General features: G+C 53.9%; 1 protein-coding gene across 1 annotated transcript; it reads left to right on the top strand.

The window, feature by feature from the left end:
* The first annotated feature begins 607 nt into the window (after positions 1 to 607).
* Positions 608 to 10,702, top strand: NES (nestin). The gene is made up of 4 exons (XM_033174338.1): positions 608 to 1,485; positions 3,328 to 3,452; positions 6,141 to 6,214; positions 6,362 to 10,702. Exons 1-4 carry the CDS (start codon positions 661 to 663, stop codon positions 10,570 to 10,572), a joined length of 5,235 nt encoding a protein of 1,744 aa, XP_033030229.1. The 5' UTR covers positions 608 to 660; the 3' UTR covers positions 10,573 to 10,702.
* The last annotated feature ends 8,532 nt before the right edge of the window (positions 10,703 to 19,234 follow it).

Genomic DNA, 19,234 nt, shown 5'->3' with positions numbered 1-19,234 from the left:
CTTCTGTCCCCCCCCCCCCTTGCCCGGTTGAGGGCTGCCCTTCACTGGAGGTATTTGAAGCAGAGACATTGGCTTGACTTGCAAGATTCCTGAGTTCAGCTGGGAGAGGTTGCAGGAGGAGGCAGGAAGGGCCTTAGAATCCAAGAATCTTAGGGTTAGAAGGGACCCCAAGGGTCATCCAGTCCAACCCCGTGCAACGCAGGAAGCACCGCTGACATGCCATGACAGGTGGCCACCCAACCTCTGCTTAAAAACTTCAGAGGAATGTGGGAGCCCCTTCTCGTGTAGAACTGCTCTTACTATCGGAAGGGTCTTCCTAATGTCGGGATCTCCTTCCTTGCCGTTGGAGTCTGGGTCCTGCCCTCTGGAGCTACAGAAAACCAGCTGGCTCCGTCTTCCCTGGGGCTGCCCCTCTGGCATTTGCTCCTGGGCTCCGCGCTGCTCCGTCGTCCGCCTTCCCTCGAGTGGGGGGGGGGGAGGGATGAAGGCCAGCCCCCTCCCCTCGGAGCCCTCCTCCTCCCGGCCAGTATGAATAGCGGTGCTGCTGTTGCGCCTGGGCGCTTGTTCACTGCCCAGGACCGTCCGCCTAGCTCCGGGACTCCGCTAGCTTCTCTGTCTCGTCTCGCTCTCGCTGCCGTCCAGCCAGGCTCCCCGGCGGCCATGGAGGTGTTCGTGGGCTCTCGCGCCTTGGGCGAGGAGTCCCTGCAGATGTGGGACCTCAACAAGCGCCTGGAGGCTTACCTGTCCCGCGTTAAGCACCTGGAGGAGGAGAACGAGGGGCTGCGCGCCGAGGTGCAGGGCTTGCGCCTGAGCCCCGTCGAGGGCTCGTGGCGAGCGCGCTACGAGGGCGAGGTTGCGGCACTGAGGGCCACCCTGGAGCAGGCTTTCCGCGACAAGGCGTCGGCCGAGCTTGCCCGGGACGCGCTGCGCGACGAGGTACAGCAGGCGACAGGCCGGTGTCAGCGGGAGAGGGCGGCCCGCGACGAGGCCAAGAGGATGCTGTCGCGGAGCAGGAAGGAGCTGGAGGAGGAGCGCCGGGCGCAGCTGTGGCTCCGCGAGAAGGCGGCGCAGCTGGAGCAGGAGGTGCGGGCGCTGGACGAGGCGCACCGGGACGAGAAGGCGGCGCTGGGCCAGGAGGTGGCCGGCGGCGGCGGCGGCGTGGGGAGTCTGCAGAGCGGTCGGCGCGGCGCCCCGACGGCCGAGGGCTGCTTCCAGCCTGCCGAGGTGGAGGACTACGCGCAGCGCCTCTCCAGCATCTGGAAGGGGGCCGCCGAGACGTACAAGGCGGAGGTCTGGCAGCTGGAGGCCGCCCTGGGCGAGGCCAAGGAGAAGCTCTGGAGAGCCACCGAGGGCAACCGGCAGGGCCAGCTGCGCCTCCAGCAGCTGGAGAAGGAGCTGGCCGGCCTGAAGATCCGCAAGGAGGTCCTGGAGGAGAGCCTGGCGCAGCAGTGGCAGCAGCAGCACGGCGAGGCCGGGCAGCTCCAGGTGGGTCAGCAGGAGGGCGGGGGTGGGGTGGGCGGCCCTTCCGTGCCACTCCAGGGCATCACGGCGAGTTGGGCTACATGACCCTTGGGGGTCCCTTCCGACCCTATGGTTCCAGGTGCGGCTTGTGCGATTTGGGGGCTTGGAAAGGCACCCGTGGAGCGTCAGCAGCAGCGAGAGAACTGCCAGGTGGCTCCTCTGGCGTCTAAGTGATCCGCCCACTAGGGAACAGAGTGGAGATGTTTGGTAGATGGGGTGGCCTGTGGGTTTTATCTGCCCATGAGCTAAAGAGAGTTGAAGCCAAGCCTGGGCACTGATGGAAGGGAATTCATAGAACAAGAGAGTTAGGACCTCAAGTGTCTTCAGGTCCAGCCCCCTGCAATGCAGGAATCCCCAACAGGTGGCCATCTCAGCTCTGCTTAAAAACATCCAGCATAGGAGAGCCTGTCACCTCCCAAGGGGGTCTGTTGCACATGCAGAACATTGCGCCTGTGCCCATCTGGGTGGGGGTCTCCATGCCAGACTCCCTACTCTGAGCATGCAGAAAAGGGGGGGGGGGAATCCCAAGAGTCTGTTTCTGTGCCAGGGGGTGGGAGGGGCAAAGCTTTGGTTTTTCCCAGGACAAGAAAACTCCCATTTTATCTTGAACCCTTTTACACATGCCTGGGCTGGGCTGTGGGGAATAAGAGCGTTCTCTCATTCCTATTTGCATCAGCTTTCCAGACTGCTGCTGCTTTAAAAACGATTCTCATTTGTGCTGGACCTCCGGCCTGCCCTAGAATGGGTTTCACTTCTACTCCAATTTGTATGCTGTTCACAGGGAGGGTCTCTGCTTAAATGGTTCCTCTCCTCACCTGTGGTGGAGTTTTAGGGCCCCCCTCACTGCTCCCTCAGTGGCATGAGAGACTATAAGGTCCAGCTGGCCGAAGGGGGTCTGCCTCATCCAGCCTCCTGTCTTCAGAGTGGCTCCCCGGCTGCCCATTATTCCTAAACTGAACTGAATGACCTTTTGCGTCACTTCTGACTCTACCATTCTATGATTTGTGGCTCTTTTGTGGTTTGTGTGACGCTGTGGGCTTGGACTCCAGGTGTGGAATCAGGGGGAGATTTGGGGCAAGGAGGAGTGTGGGGACAGGAGGGCAGCGAGGTTGTGGTTCTGAAGCACGATTGCAAGTGTGGGGGCAGGCAGGGATTTGTGCAAATTCTCGCTCACTTGGAAAAAGAGACAGCCAGGAAGTGGCAGTGTGGAACTTCTGGTCCTCAGATATTGCTGGCCTCCAGCTCCCTTCAGCCTTGACAATGGGTCATGCTGGGGGGAGAGGAAGCTTCAGTTGACCACATGGGGGGGGGGATAAAGGTCCCCCATGTAAGCTCTTTGGGGAAGCCTTTCTCCATTCCCCCTTCAGCAGGCCCAAGTGATGCTGTGCTGTGCTGCAAGGCACAGTGTCAGGTTGTCACAAGGCGGACCCTGGAAGGATCCTAGAATTGTAGGGTTGGAAGGGACCTCAAGGGTCATTTAGTCCAACCCCCTGGCTGATGTGCCCTGGCGAAGGGTGTCTCCTGAGCCAAAACACCCAGAGGAAACTCTCCCTGCTGCCACGCCCATCATCGTAGTGGGCACCATGAGATTATCTGTGCTTCCTGCATTGCAGGGGGGTTGGACCCTTGGGGCTCCCTCCCAGCTCTGTAGTCTAGGGGAGGTGGAGGTTCCTCTGGCAATTCCTAGGCCAGGGCCAGGAGCTGTGTCCTCCCCTCCAGCCCCCCTGCCGTGGTGGCCCTTCCGTGAGCTGAGGGAGCCCCCTTGGCAGGCTGACAGGTGCTTCTGTGTCTCCTCTGCCTCAACAGCTGGCCATCGAGTCCCTGGAGGAGGAGAAGCAGTCCCTGCGGGTCCAGATCGCCCAGGTCCTGGACGAGCGCCAGCAGCTGATGCACCTCAAGATGTCCCTCAGCCTGGAAGTGGCCACCTACCGGTGAGCGAGCTCATTGCTCCAGTGGCTACTCTGGGGAAGGGTGGGGCCACATGATGCCTGGGGGTGCGACAGAGGAGCAGCCTGGCCCTCTGGCCTCTTCCCGCCCCTGGCTTTGCTCCTTGAGTGAACTTCAAAAGAGCCCTGTAGCTGGATCCAGCCAATGGTGGACCATCTTGTCCAGCCTCCTGTCCTCACAGGGGCCAAATGCCCCAAAGAGCTTGGGAAGTTAGATAGACTGCCGCTGGAGCTGGAGGTTCCATAAGGACCACAGAAGATCCTGGCTGCTGGGTCAGGCCAAAGGGAGCCCATCTAGTCCAGCCTTCTGTCCTTGCAGTGGACAACCAGATGCCTTTTTGGGGAAACCCGCAAGTAGGATCCGAGCACAAGAGCGACCCTCTCCCCTCCTGTGGCTTCCAGCAACTGGGATTCAGATGCATTGCTGCCTCTTCACCATGGAAGCAGAGCAGAGCCATCACGGCTGGTGGCCATTGATAGCCTTCTTTTCCTCCTCACATTTGCCCAATCCTCTCCAAACGTCATCCAAGTCGGTGGCCTGCCAGGAAAGTGTCTTCAAGTGGTGAATCTTGCCTCTTGATTGCCTCAGTGAAGGTGCAGGAGGAGGAGAGAGGGATGTGTGAGAGAGAGCTGGGTGTGGAAACCTCTGGCTTTTGCATGGCTGGGATGTGGAGAGGCATCTCAGCTGCTCTGCCCACCTTTTGCCCCTGGCCCCGCCCATTGCTGGCATGCGGCCCCTGGAAGGCTGCTCGTCCTTGGTCTGATAAAGCTTCTCTGTTCCTGATCTTGGAGGCCCAGAGGAGGCCGGGGGGGGGCATCCCTTGGATCTCAGCCGCTGCGTCCTTCAGGGAAGGGCAAGTAGGAAACAGGATCTGGCCCAGGTGCCTGACGTTTGCCACACGCGTCTGCTAGACTGACTTACCCCTGCTAAAATACCAATAGAGCTATTTTTTAAAAAAAGAAAAAAAAGGGAGCAGCAGCCACCCTCCCCTCCACTTTTCCAGAGACCCTTCCCCATTTTGATTGATTTAATTGATTTCTACAGCTCTGTGATTCTATGGTTTATTTCTACACCACTTTCCATTCAAGCGAATCCCAAAGTAGCTGATAAACAACAGTAACTTAACAGGACATCACAAGTACAACATAAATAATAAATAATCAGGAAAAGAATTTAGATCTATAGAACTGCACTAAAACGCCAGCAACACAAACAACAACAACAACAACAACAAAGGCAAACATCCCAATTACAACATAAGTCACATTATGTGATTAACAAATAACCAATAAGGCACTTATGATCCAAAAAGCAATATTAACAAAACAGCAACTAACCCCCCCCCCAACCCTTTCTTCACCTATCTTCCTGGATAGGCAGAATCACACTCTATAAAAGGCCTCTACTCTCCCCAGTTGGGTGAAGCATATGCGCTTTGGCACCCTGCTTTCCAGGCTGTGTTCTGGATGCCCCCCCCCACCAAAGGGGAAGGAAGAGGGACCCCCTAAAAACACCTAAAGCCCCTTCTCTCCATTCCTGTGGCCTGTTTTCTCTTCTCCCTCTACCCCCAGAGACCCCTCCTCCTGGGAACTGGACTCTGGTTCACAAGCCCCCCCTCCCTGCATGGCTCCTCCAGGACAAAAGTGGGCTGGCCTCTGAAGGGGTTCAGCACTGCCATTAGCATGAGAATGGGGGGCCCTGCCTGGGGGGAGGAGGAGGAGGAAGCAGAGGCTGCCTATGACATCACCCCAATGGGCTCCAAATGCAGTTGCAAAGGGTGTCAGAGCAAGGTTTCACACCCCTCTGGTGCTGTTTGCTCTGTGTGGCTGGGAATAACTCTCTTAAAGTGCTCGGAAATCTCCTGGTGTGTTTTAAGTGGCGAGGTGGGGGCTTTGCAGGCTCCACGCCTCCACAGGCACTGTAGAAGTCGGTGGCTTGTTTTGCTGGAAGATTCAGGTCAGATAAAAGAAAGGGCTTCCCCACACTGTATAAACTGTGGAACTCCCTTCCACAAGAGGCAGGGATGGCTGCCTGCTTGGGTGGCTTTAAAAGCGGGTTGGACAAGTTCATGGAGGAGGAGAGGGCTATTGAAGGCTGCCAGCCTTGATGTCTAAGCTCCACCTCCACAGCTGGAGGCAAAAAACGCTTCTGAATCCCAGTTGCTGGAAACGGCAGGAGGGGACAAAATGCTCTTGTGCTAGGATCCTGCTTGCAGGTTTCCCATGGAGGCACCTGCTTGACCACTGTGGGAACAGGAGGCTGGGCTGGCTGGGCCAGGGGCCAGATCCAGCAGGCTCTTCCTAGGTTCTGATGGCTTTCCTCTGCCCCCTCTAAAAAGGGTTCTGTGTGAGAACAAATCTTGAAGGATTCGGTTCAATGGAGGGGGAAGAGGTGGTGTGGCTCTGTGGTGAGAAAGGCCACCTTTTGCAGGCCAAACGTCCTATGTTCAACGCACCATGGGCAGCATCTCCTGACAGGGCTGGGGAGAGGCTCCCTGGGCCCTGCCTGAAACCCTGCTGAGTAGCTACTGCCTGTCAAGGCCGATGGAAATAAGCTAGACGGGCCTGGGATATTAAAGAAGCTTGCGGTGCCCCCATTGCAGGCAAGTGCCCTGTCTTCTCCCGAGAGACCCCCACAAACCAACCAGCCCCTCTCCCACGTTTTTTCCCCAGGACCCTCCTGGAGGCTGAGAGTACCAGGCTGCAGATCCCGGTTGCAGACTTCAAACTGGCCAGTGGCCTCAGAGGTACGTATAAGTGGGAGACAGAGGGAGAATGAATGACCAGAATGGCAATGATCCCATGGGAGAAAAGAAGTTTCTTAGGACTGTAGAGCTGGAAGGGAACCCCAAGGGTCATCTAGTCCAACCCCACTGGAATGCAGGGATCACAAGCTAAAGAAATGTTTTGCTTCTCTGTTCTATCTACAGATGGGAAGCTGGAGTTGAGCAACGGCCTTTCCCTGGACAGAGGCCACCTGGGCCCCCGAGACCCCTGGCTGAGCCCAGCCATGTTCCCGAAGGCCAGCACAAAGCCCCGGCCACCCAGGGGCCAGAACGAGTCCTCAGCGGGCAGCTTCACCTCCTCTGCGCCCCCCAAGAACAGGAGCCCCTTGGCCAGGGATTTCCAGAAGGCCAGCGCCATCCTCCCAGACCCCTCCACCATAAGTTTTGAGGATGCCTTGCCAGCCAAAGACACCCTGGCACCCGTCAACTTGCCCGCTTTCGAGCAGACTGAGGTCTGGACAGCCACCCAAATCACAGCTGTCTCCCAGCCACTCTTGCACGAGTCCCTTCCGCCTTTCGACGCTGCAGCTACGGATGCCTTGGAAGAATCCAGCTTGGGCACCGAGCAGAGACTCCAGGAGGATGGAGACATGAGGGGTGGCAGAGAGACTGAAGCAGGAGAGAAGGAAGGACTTTGTGAGGAGGAGGGGGAGGGGGAGGAGGAAGAGGAGGAGGAAGAGGAAGAACAAGAAGAGGAGTGTCTCAGCAATGAGCCAGCAGGGGAGGCCACGACCCAGAACGGTCCTTACCCTGGCCGGCTGGTTACAGAAGCATTGGAAATTGCACTCAAAGTAGTCAATGCAGCCGATGTCCGGCCAGATACCGGCTTCCTTGAGGGCTCTGACTCCCCAAATGGCCTCCCTCTGGATGGCTCCCCCTCCTTAGAGGATGAAGGCAGAGCGGACCCTCCTACCAGTACAAAGTTGGTGAAAGAAGCTGTAGAGAAAGTGCTGAAAGAGCACACAGGGGACACTCTGCCAGCGGCAGACCTTATGGGGTCTGAAGATCCCACAGAGGCAAATGGCAGCCCCAGTGAGGCCTGCGCAGAGCAGCATGAAGGAGAGACTCAGGGCGCTCTGGCAACAGACCCCCCAACTCCACAAAAAATGGGATTGCTGGAGGTAGAAGGGGAGGACAGGGAAACTGCAAACAGTGTCCTGATGACCGGGAGGATCGAGGCCTACCAGGAAGTGATGCCTCCGGGAGGGGAAGGTGAGGAGCCCCCGACATCATGTAGCACAGAGCAGGGGGTGCATGGCAATGAGGAGGTGCCTGAGTGCCCAGAAGTGGCAGGTGCCCTGGGCAAAGATGTGGCTGTTGTGGTGAGGGTGGGGGAGGAGAGCTGGGACCCTGGTGCCAGCAGCCACCCAGAGGAGCAGGCAGGTGCCATGGGAGGGTACCTAGAGGAAGCGGAAGACCTGGAGGTGGTGAGCACAGAAGCCCTGCACCTGTCAGAGGATGAGGAGAGGAGGGAGCTGTGGAGCCCCTCCAAGGAGAACGAGGAGGAGGACTTGCAGGTGCTGGAGGGTGAGCTCCTGCAGGCAGAAGAGTTTGTTGCTTGTGAGAATGTGGCACCATTGAGCCACGTGGCGGCAGAGAGTTGCTTGGAGCAACCCTTTCTTCAGCTGGAGCAGGCACAGCTCCAGGCGCCAGGAGCCCCTCTGGAAGAGATGGATTTGGCCCTGCTGGAGGGAGAGGTGGGAGAGGCATCCCAGGAACCTGACACCTTTCCTGCAGAGGAGACCCCCTTGGCAGAAGAAAACTCAGCAAGGGAGGGAGGAGAGAACTTGGAAGGGGAGCCCAGAACGGTGGAAAATGCAAGGGATGCTGAGGGGGGCAAAGAGGGGGGGGAGGAGGAGGACATCACCAGGCCCCCAAGAGAGGATGGGTTGGAGAATGAAGATGCCGCAGAGAAGCAAGGCTTCTCAGACATGGAGCCTGTCTCCTCCCAAGAGATGGAGGTTGCCTTGCAAGGCAAGGAGATCCCAGGGCAAGGAGAGATCTCCAAGGCAGAGGAGCAGGATGTGGCAGGAGATGCTTCTGAGGAGCAGCAACAACAACTGGCAGAGGAGGAGGAGGAGGAGGGAGCAAGAGAAGAAGGAGAAGAGATCCCAGTGGCTGCTCCTGATGCTGACGGAGACATCCAGGAGGGAAGCTTGGTGGTGGGCCAAGAAGCCTCCAAGGCTGAAAGGGAAGAGGACGAGGAGAAGAAGGAGGCAGGCATTATAGAGATGGAAGAAATAGGCCCCTTGGAGACAAAGAACCTGCCATGGTGCCCAGAAGCTGAACAGGATGGGGCCAATGCGCAGGCAGAGGAAGAAGAGCAAGCAGTGGCCAGAGTAGAAGAGGTTCTCCAAAGTCAGCTGGCCACCCACCTGGGTGAAAGCCTGGCCCCCCCTGCTGACAAAGAGGTGGAGGCTCCTCCAGAAGTGCAGGGCAGCCCCATTGATGGGTCTGAGGGCAAGGACCAGGCTGACACCAGCTACTGTCAGTCACAAAGTGAGTCTTTGGGGTCTGAGGACTCCCTTGAATCTTGGGACAGCTCCCCAAATGCCAGCCGTGAGACCGAGGGGATTGAGAAGTGCCTGGAAAGTGGCAAGGCGATTATGCTGGAGGAGACTCTGCCGGATCACACCCCCTTACATCTGTACGAGGGGCAGGTGTTGGCTGCCTCTGGGGAGCCCCAACAAACGCCTCCAGAGAGCCAAGAGGCTGCAGAACTGCCTCTTGTGACCCAAGATGGATCCACGTCTTTAGAGGAGGTGCAGCATCCACCAGCAGAGGAGGAGAGTTTGCACAGCTCCCCAACAAAGGAGAACATCAACAAACAAGAAGGTGCAGAAGAGGAAGGGGGCTGCGCCATAGAAGCTGCTCCCATCCAAGGCACAGACGACCCCAAAGTTTCAGAAAAACGTATGACAGATGCTCTGGAACTCATCGGAAGTAATGGAAACCTACTTGAAGAAGACTCCAAAGTGCTCAGAGAGGAGGAGGAGGTTGCAAAGGACTCTGCACAGTTGGACGCAGAATCTGAGGAAGAGCTGGCTGGTGAGGAAGTCCCCCAGAAAGGGGGTGAGGTGGAAGAAGACGCCCAGTTTGTAGAACAGTTCTGTAAGGAAGAACATGGCCAGGATTTTGCTTGGGGACCAGAGGAGGACAGCACTTCCCAAGTAGAATGGCTGGATCCCAGCAATGTGGAGGAAAATGCCTTTGTGGAAGGGGATGGTCCGTTGGAGCTGGATGACCAGGGGGACACAGCGGCTGAAGGTGGCCACAAGGTTTCTCCCCTGACCAGCGTGGCTGACTTGGGTGAAATCGTGTTGGAGGGGGAAGAAGGGTCTTTGGATGTGCTGGGAGGAGACCTCACAGGACCAGAGGCTCCAGCATGTGGCAGAGATGAAGATTTGCCCTGTGCCCAGGAGACAACGGACCTTGAAATCTGCAGAAGAGAAGACCAGGTCCTACAGGAAGATGTGGCTGAGGGGGACCCAAGTGGCGAGGATCGCCCAGGTGAGGCAGCTGCGAGCATCTCAAGAGAGAGCATGAAAGATGCTGACATCCTGGAGATCGTGGAACAAGCTCTGGAGTTCAATCAGGAGCTGATCAAGGCAGCTGAGCCGTGTGTTGAGGCCGAACCAACAGTGACAGGAGGGGAGGAAGGTCCATCCCTGGAGAAAGAGGAAGAGGAGAGCAGGGCTGCACCAATTGCCTTGCCTGATGTCAGTGACTCCCAGGTCACCACAGAGGCCCCAGAAATCTCCTTTCCCGATGCCAAAGACCCAACAGGATCTGGTCCTCTGTGGGCTGACAGCAATGCTAATGGGCTGCAGCAAGAACCCGGCGTTGCCATTTTCACAAAGGAGATCCTGAATGGGATTGGAGTCCTTCAGCCTGGTGAGACAGAGTGCAATGGGGGCATCTCCAAGGAAGAACCAATGAAGAAGGTGATCACCACTCAGCAGTTCCTCAGGGAGGAGCTGGACGAGCCCTCCGTGGTGGAGAAGACAGCAGACCAGAGATCGCTTCAAGTGCCGCCCCATGAAGAGACACAAAGGATTGAAGATGTGGAGCCGGAAGTTCATGAGAAGGTTCTGCTGGGACCCAGCAAAGGCCTGGAGGCCACGGATCCCGATGAGAGCCTCTTTGTCGACATCTTGCAGGCTGCCTGTGTCAAAGGGGGGAAGGGCGCTGATCCAGGGGCCGTCTCAGTCCCACCACACTTTGGGGATGAAGTTCTCCGCCTGGAGTCCAACCAGCACCTGAACTTCCGGATGGAGGAGGAGGAGGAGGAGCAGAGATGGTCTTCAGAAGACAACTGAAACCCTGCCTTTGTCCCTCCCAGCAGCTGACTCCTGCCAGCTGCAAAGCGAGATCTCTAGGGGACCATGAGGTCACTCTCTTCCCATGCCCCACAACCTCCACAACCTTTTTTAATTTTGTTTTTCTAGATGCCATCCTACCATTTCTCATTTAAAAAAGGCTGTCAAATTGACAATCAAGAGCTTTGATTAGATAGAACTCTTCTTTTTTAAAAAAACAAAAACAAAAAAACCCCTCCTTTGAGACTTGATGGTAGCGATTTGTTAAAAACCTCCTGTTTGTTGGAGTGAGCATTCAAGCCCAGTGCCTTATAGGGTGGCAGGATATAGGGCCATGGTTTTAATCACGATAGGCCTCCCCTTCCCCTTAAAGTGGGCCCAGTTGTTTGGGAGAGGGGACAGTCTGAAGCCTTCCGACACCTGTGGGGCTGGCTACTTCTGAGGGGGAAGCGGCTGGATCTAACACCTCAGTGCCAACGCTCTAGCCCTTTGGGCCTTGGCACCCTCAATCCTCGAACCGCCAGCCTCCCTCAAGTTACGTTGCAAAAAACCAAACCCCTAACACAGCTTGGCACATCTCCTTTTCAGGATTTTGTGGCTGGCACAGCAATTCTTAAGATCCTCGACCCACAGATCAAGGTATCGCTGAGCTGGGTCCCACCCTCCTCACTGTCTGACCGCCTCCTGCTTCTTTGGGGCCTGATAGTTTATGGAGATTGAAAAGTGGGTTTTAAGCTGCAAAAATGTTGGTTTCTGTGCAAGTCAGGTCAATGTCTCCCAAGTGCAAATTTGAGGAGGGGGGGGGTGTCTTCAGGTGCTGCTTTGAAGTTCACTCTATAAACAAGCCAGCAAGCCAGCAAGAGGGGTGTTTGCAGCAAGACTGGGGCAGGCAGCAGATCTTGGGGTGTGGAGGGGCTGGTTGTTTGGTGTGGACCCTGTTAGTTGCAGAGAAAGGCTGACGGGTGGAGAGATGCAGCTGCTCCCTGGCCTTGAGGTGCAGGACTTAAGAATTCTGCTGCTTTGTTGCCTTCAGATATGGAGCCAGCAAGACGGACCCCCTGCTTCCTCCGACTGAGCCTCCCTGATATGCTAATAAAAGCAATTTGTTTCCCACCACTTGCAAACTCACAGCGTCTTGTTTCTAAAACTGGACTTTTACGAAGAATGTGATTTGCAAAGCGTTATATTTTGATGTGGCTTTCTCTTTGGGTGGGGAAGAAGGGTGGTTGGGTGTGGGAGAGAGACAGAGAACACAGGGCACATGGGCTTGTCAAAGAAAATAGGCTGGTGATCTCAAAGGGGTCTTTGAATGCAAGTCTTCATTTCCAAAGTGGGGGGCTGTGGTTCTCCAGCGGTTGCTGAATGACCCTTGTCCCCACCCTTTTTCATTGACCATGCTGGCTGCTGGGGCTGGTAGGATACAGAGGCCAACATCTGAAGGGCACAGGTGTCATAGAATCATAGGATTGTTAAGTTGGAAGGGACCGCTAAGGGCCATCTAGTCCAACCCCCTGCAATGCAGGAACCACAGCTAAAGAATCTCTGACAGGTGACTACCAAGCATCTGGTTAAAAACCATCAAGGAAGGAGAGTCCCTCACCTTCCAAGGGAGTCCCTTCCACTGTCAAATGGCTCTTGCCCTCAGAAAGTTCTCCCTAAGAAAAGTTCTTCTTTTCTTGCCATTTGAATCCATTGGTTTGAGTCCTACCTTCCAGAGCAGGCGAAAACAAGCTTGCTCCCTCTTCCATGTGACAGCCCTTCAGAAACCTGAAAATGGCCGTCGTATCTCCTCCGAGTCTCCTTTTCACCAACTCCCTCAACCGTTCCTCATAAGGCTTGGTTTTCAGGCCCTTGATCATCTTGGTTTCCCTCTTCTGCACACCTTCCAGCTTGTCTACATCTTTCTTAACTTGTGGTACCCAGAATTGGACATAGTTAGTACAGTCCACCCTCCCTGCCACAAAGAGGCGCCTTCCTTGAACTTAGGCATAAGATGAGCAGGCCAAGGGCCTACTGAGGCCAGCAGTTCCCAGAGTGGTTAACCAGGTGCCCTGATGGGAAGCCCATGCCAGAGGCCAGGAGCCCAGTTGTTGGCTGATCCCTCTTGCATGACCCCACCTCCTGCCTGGCGGATTGTGCCTAGCCATCGTGACTAGCATGAGCCATTAAGCAACTTTGTTCTCCTGTGAATTTGTCTGGCTCCCTTTGAAAGCCACCACTGCATCTGAGAGCAGCGACTTCCACGTTTAACTGCCTGTGAAAATGTCCTCCGTCCTGAATCTTCCAGTGTTCGGCTTCGCTGCAGGACTTCATGACCTTCTGTGGCACAGTGGGAAGTATGTCAGACTAAGACCTGGGTGACCATGAAGCTCACTGCGTGTGACCTCTTAGCCTACCCTACCTTGCAGGGTTGTTGCTGGGGGGATGAAATGTGGGGTTGGGGGTAAGAACCATGTGTTCCACATTGAGTTCCTTGGAGAAAAAGGTGGAATGTGAGAGCCAGTGTGGCATGAAGGTTGGAGTGTTGGACAAGGGCCAGGGGGAGCAGGGTTCGAATTTCCACTCAGCCATGAAGCTCACTGGGTGACCTTGGGCCAGTCACCATCTCTTAGCCTAACCTACCTCTTCACAGGGTTGTTGAGAGGGTGAAATGGGGAGGAGGACCACCATGTACACAACCATGAGATTGTTGGAAAATAAAGGTGGTAAATTAAATCAATCAATCCACCCCTACAGTTCAGCTCCTGCCTCTTCATCCACCTTGGAACTCCAAGTGGAGATCATTCAGTGTTCGTTCACGTGGACCTGAATGGAAACTGGCCACCGATCCTGGCACTGGGGTGTACGTACATCTGGCTGGCTTCCAGGGGACACCCTGGGAGCACAGCAAATTTCTGCAAAACTTGACTCACCATGAGGAAGCCTCCTAAAGTCTCTGAGCCAAGGCAAAGGAGCAAAGGGGGATCCCTAGAGGAGAAATCTCCCCTCCCTTGGTGGGGATGTTCCCTGGCCAGCACCCTGCCTTTGTGGAAGGGGTGGCAGGCGGGGGGGGGGGAGATGGTTGCGTCTTTTTATAGCCAGGGCCAGAAAGCAGGACTGATGGAGGGCCTCAGATATGCAGGTGGCTGATGCAACCTCCCGCTCATCTCCCTGGAGGGCAGGAATATTTTGGGAAGCAGGGAAGGGAGTTAAATGCTTCCAACTTCCCTCCCCCTGCTGGGACTGAGAGCAGGCAGTGGTGGGGCTGAGGAGAAGAGGACCCCTCCATCCCATGGGGGAGGCAGGCAGAAGGGTTTTCCCTGCTGGCTGCTGGTGATGCTGGCTTTGAGGTGTTGGGTCCCCATTTCTTCTATTCTTCTCCTTTAATTAATTTAAAAATCATGAAAGAACATATCACAGCTGGTGAAACAATATTATACACTTCAAAAACAAACTGACAAACTGATAAAGCCCTAAAGAAAGAGAGAGAAAATAAATAAATAAATAAAACAAAAGCCGGCAGTGGTGGATCTGGGTGGATCCAAGAGTCGACTCTAACCTAGCAGAAGAGAAGGCGGCTTCCGATGTTCCAGAAAGAAGGAAATAAATCCAGCAGGTTTATGAAATGGCGACTGGATTGGAAAAAAGCAGAGAGCCCATGAAGGTGCAGGGCAAAACAACCAGAATGATCAGGGTTGGGATGGATGTCCTCTCAGGGTCCCTTTCAGTCCTGTGAATTGTATAGCTGTATGCTTGGAGTCTACATAAGATGAGAATCGCAGATCATTTTATTTAATTAAGTAAACAGTGTGATCCATCACCCTTTTGTTGGGGGGAGGGTTCTCTACAAACTAACAAGATGGGCCAGGACAAGTGACTTGTTGCCATAGGGAATAGTGGTTGGGGGGAGCAGGATCTTTCCCAACCCAAGGGCCACATTCCTTCATTTGCAATGTGCTTCATTTGCTGGGTGGGTGTGGCCAGAGGCTAAAGTGGGCGGAGCCATGGATGGGCCAGAGGTTTCTCTGCTCCCCACTTCTCCATCATCTATCCAGGCCAGCCAGAGGCCTTGTCAAGCATTCAAGGAGGCCACAAAGGAAGAAGACGTGTGTGTGTGTGTGTGAGTGACACAGCTCCATAGACTAGCCCTCAGGGATAAATCGTACCAGCCTTAACTCTTAATATGATCAATCAATCATTTTATTATTTACTCTGTTCCTCAGCCATCCTTCACCAGTTGAGACCCGGGGGGGGACGGACGGACGGACGGACGGGTTTACCACATATTCAGTACATTCAATATAACATAAAAAGCACATATCATTACAGTACAAACTCTTTAATTTTTATTCCCTTTTGAAACATAACTTTTAAGATGGCAGCCATTCTGTTGGCCAAAAGGCGAGAGAGAGGTTTTGCAATCCTTTTGAAGGGACTGCTGCATCTAGTCCAGCCTCCTGATCTCTCAGTGGCTAAATATCCCTGAGAACCTACATAAGCAGAACCTGCTGGATGAGGCCAATGGCCCACCTAGTCCAGCCTCCTCTGAACAGTAGCCTGTGGGAAACCCACAAGCAGGATCTGAGCATGAGAACTTTTGTCAGCTCCTTTAACTCTTTCCACCCCAGCTGGTTGCTAACAAGGATGCTGCATCTGAGAGCTGCTAGCCGAGCTCACCTATTTTTCCTCCTCCCTCCCCAATCCCTTTTCCTTTTGTGTTGTGGTCTTTTTATATTGTATTTGGAACTGCCTTGGGGGGAGTTTTCTTCTTTGGCTGGGCAAAAGAAATTGGCTTCAAAATAAATAAATAAAAAAAAGCTTTAAATAAATAAATGACGAGGCTGTTTTTGAGGCATGGCATGCGGTGCCTACCCCTGGCACTGCCACGGCATGCCATTCCAAAATGCGCATTACATGGCATGCCTCAATCGGGCCCTTTGTGATGGCGCCGCCGAGTCACGGGAGGCAGAGAAAGGGCTGCCTTTGTGCTCCCTGGAGGGGAAAGGGTCTGAGTCACCCAAAGCCTGGCTTGGAGGTGGCTGGGTGGGCTGGAGAATAAAAACAGGCGGGTGTGGGTGTGTGATGAGGATTTCTCTCTCTGGCTTTTCTGTTTAGATGACCAAGACAGAGAAACACAATGTAGACTAGTGGTCAAGTTATGGGCAGCATGAATACAGTATGTGCAGTTGGGAGACAGTGGATAGTGATTTTTTCTTATTACAATAGAGAAAAGAAAGATGGGTTTGACTCAGTGTGGTCTCGCTTTACAGCATTTGTTAACAAGAGTGCCCTGAGGTCCCTTGCATTCTCAGTCACAGCAGCCACTATGGAGAAATTATCTTTTAACACTTTAGTTCAAAGTATTCACTGTGGGTGTGAGCTTAATCCATGATGTAAAAGATTTCCCATCTGTTTTGATGCCATGTGCATACAAGACGTTAGCATCTGTGCATGTGTTTGTGCTGGTAGGCAACAATTTCAGCACAAACACAATGGAAAACATTTTTTAAAAAATCCAATAAAATTTGAAATAAATGAACAGAAAGAGCACAAGAGAGAAGTTTCTCTTCCTTTTCTCCTAATGTTAGAACTTGTGGACTTCCCAATGAAGCTGAACATTGGAAGAGTCAGGACACAAAAAAGGAAGTCCTCCTTCATGAAGCACATTGTTAAACTATGGAACTTCCTCCTGCAAGAGGCAGCGACGGCCACCAACCTGGATGGCTTTAAAAGAGGATTAGACAAGTTCATAGCAGAGGGCTATTGATGGCTACTGGCTGCCAAGATGACTATGCTCTGCCTCCATGCTTGGAAGCAGCTGTTGCTGGCATCTGTCTGTCTTGAGAGACAATGGAGTGGGCCTCTGGGGGTGAAGTCAAACCTCTGGGTTAGCAGCACCAAAGGGACCGCCCAAGGACACAAGCCTGGGCAGCGGGTCTGGAGGCTGCCCAGATGACAAGACCCCCCTCTCGGCCTCACTGATGTGGCCCAAAGGAAAGCAGAGAAAGATGTTTGGCACCAGCTTGGCTGCCAGAGTTGCCAGAAGGAGGCGTACAAAGTGCCATCCAACCGCCTTAGGGACCCCACTCTGGATCTGTGTCGGGTTTACTCCTGAACCTTTTCTTCTCCCAAAGATATTCCGCAAGACAGAGGAGGTTTAGGAGCAGAGTCTTCCTTCTCCTAGATGGGCTACATTCCCAGGTGGATGAGCCCCACCTGCCCCTCACTTCCCTCTACAGCACATGCAGAAACCACCTTATTGGCCGTTGGACCCCCTCTTGGTCTCGTCCATCCCTTCAATACGCCAGAGCTTATCTTCGAATGCAGGGGAAGTGCTTAACACACTGAGGGTTAGAGACCCATCGGCTGCCCTCACCTGGTTTAGCTGGCTATTTGAAGCCGCGCCCGGGGTGTGGCTGCTGCCAGCTGCCAGGAGCTGCAGGTGAGAGCAGAGTGCAGGGTGGGGACCAAAGGTGGGCAAACAGCCCCAGAAGGAGCAAGATGTGTCTCCCACCAGAGGTACCTTCCCTCCCCTAACACCCCATAAACCCCTGGAAGCAGCAATGCTTCTGAATACCAGAATCCCATGATGCCACACCACAGGTCCGTTATCAACTATTGAGAGAGGGACCTTTAACTGAGAGCAGCAGAGGCTGTTATGTGTGCCTCTAAATCAGTTTGTAAATATTAGCCAGTCCCATGTATAAATCCATGTCAATGTGCTCCATTATTTGTGCCAGCCTAGCAGTTCGAAAGCACGTCAAAGTGCAAGTAGATAAATAGGTACTGCTCCGGCAGGAAGGTAAACGGTGTTTCTGTGCGCTGCTCTGGTTCGCCAGAAGCGGCTTAGTCATGCTGGCCACATGACCCGGAAGCTGTCTACGGAAACATGCCGGCTCCCTTGGCCTATCGAGCGAGATGAGCGCCGCAACCCCAGAGTCATCTGAGACTGGAGGTAACGGTCAGGGGTACCTTTACCTTTATACCAAGCAAAAGTCATGTGTGATTTTTAAACTTTAAACAACATATGTATCTTGCGCAGTCTTTTCTGGGAGAGAAAAAAAAGGGTCAAATGACCTGGGGCAACTTCTGCACTACTCTGTCAAGTATAATTACCACAGATCAGTGCTGTCAAGTCTGGCTGGCAGCAGCTCCCAGGATTTGAGGCAGGCATTGCTCCTTTCTTGCCTTGGAGGGCTGTAGGTCTTTGAGGGGTGTGTGTGTGTGTGTTTCAAGGTCCTGACTCTACAAGGCTGATTCCTGTGCCCCAAATGGGAGGCTGGGACTTTCCTGATCCCAGAGGCTTTGCATCCAGAGGCCAGCCTTGCCTGGCAGGGATCCCCCTCTCCTGTGCTCAGCCGTGCTGGACAGAGCTGGTGTGGGAAGAGCCTAAGCTAACAGGCCCCTTCCAGATGCCCTGACCAGGCCTGATAAGCGCCTGTCCAGCAGACACCGAGCTCCTTTTAAGGGCAAACTGCAACGCCAGAGAAGGAAGCAAAGTCCCGCTCTTGACTCAGGAACAAGACCTGACCCCAACGTCTCCGTGTTCCCTGGCCTGTGCCAAGCCCAGCTGTGTTTTCTCTGTCCATTGGGGTGCTGGCTGAGGGTGCAGATCACAGCCTGCCCTCTCCACCTCCGCCTCCGCAAGTCTTGGTTTTGCAATTCCGGGGGCATTCTGCAATGTGCACCTTGCTTAAGTTAAGGATGCTGTGCAACTTCACCTGAAGGGCGTCTGAGCTCCAGCAAGAGCCTCTTCAAGCAGCTCATCTCTTGCAGAGTCCACGTGTTTGCACATGGTCCTTCTGGAAAAATATGGACACCCTAGACACGTTGAGTCGGGATCTCTGTAGGTCTGAGGGTTAGTCTGGGTTCCTTAGGAGTTTTGGCAGCCTTGGTAGGCATGTGCTGGCCAGCCAGCCCTTTCAGACGCCGCCTCTCCCTGGGTTGATGTGGCCGGACCTTCACGTGCCGCTCTCTTTTTAAAAGTTTGTTCATAATTTTAATTTATAACAAATAAACATTTGAACAAACAAATTAAAACAATTCTCACAAATCAAACTTCAACTTCCCTCCTCCTCTTTCAACAGTTCGATGAGTTTACCCTTTCTTTCCCCTTTCACATATCCCAATTAACTCTATTCTTTCTTTTCCTCATCTATTTCATATGTTTTAGAAACTGCAAGTTTTTACAGGAATCCTACTAATGTCTTAATTTGTTTACAATTTGTTTGTAAATATTCAATAAACGATTTCCATTCTTGCAGCTCTTTTATCCCTCCAGCTTTTGGGGACAGACTGTTAAGGGACGAAGAGAGACCAAAGGAGCAAACTTGTGGGAGCCTATAGAGCTACCCATTTGTTTCTTTCACACATGATGCAGTGGTTAGAGTGTTGGACTAGGACCTGGGAGAGACCAGGGTTCAAACCCTCACTTGCCCAGGGTGATCACTGGGGGCCAGTGACCGCCTCTCTCAGCCTGACCTACTCCACAGGGTTTCTGTTTTGGGGATTAAATGATGTGGGGGGAGAACCATGGGAGCAGCCTTGAGCTCCATGGAGAAAAAAGTGGGATATAAAGGTAAATAAATAAAACAGACTCACTTCCCATGAAAACACATCCAAGTGATGGACAATATAAATCACAAGACTCATAGAACTGTAGACTTGAAAGGGTCATCTAGTC

This window comes from Lacerta agilis, chromosome 17, assembly GCF_009819535.1.
Source record: "Lacerta agilis isolate rLacAgi1 chromosome 17, rLacAgi1.pri, whole genome shotgun sequence".
Taxonomy (NCBI): Eukaryota; Metazoa; Chordata; class Lepidosauria; order Squamata; family Lacertidae; genus Lacerta; species Lacerta agilis.
This window is presented reverse-complemented; position numbering and strand designations above follow the sequence as displayed.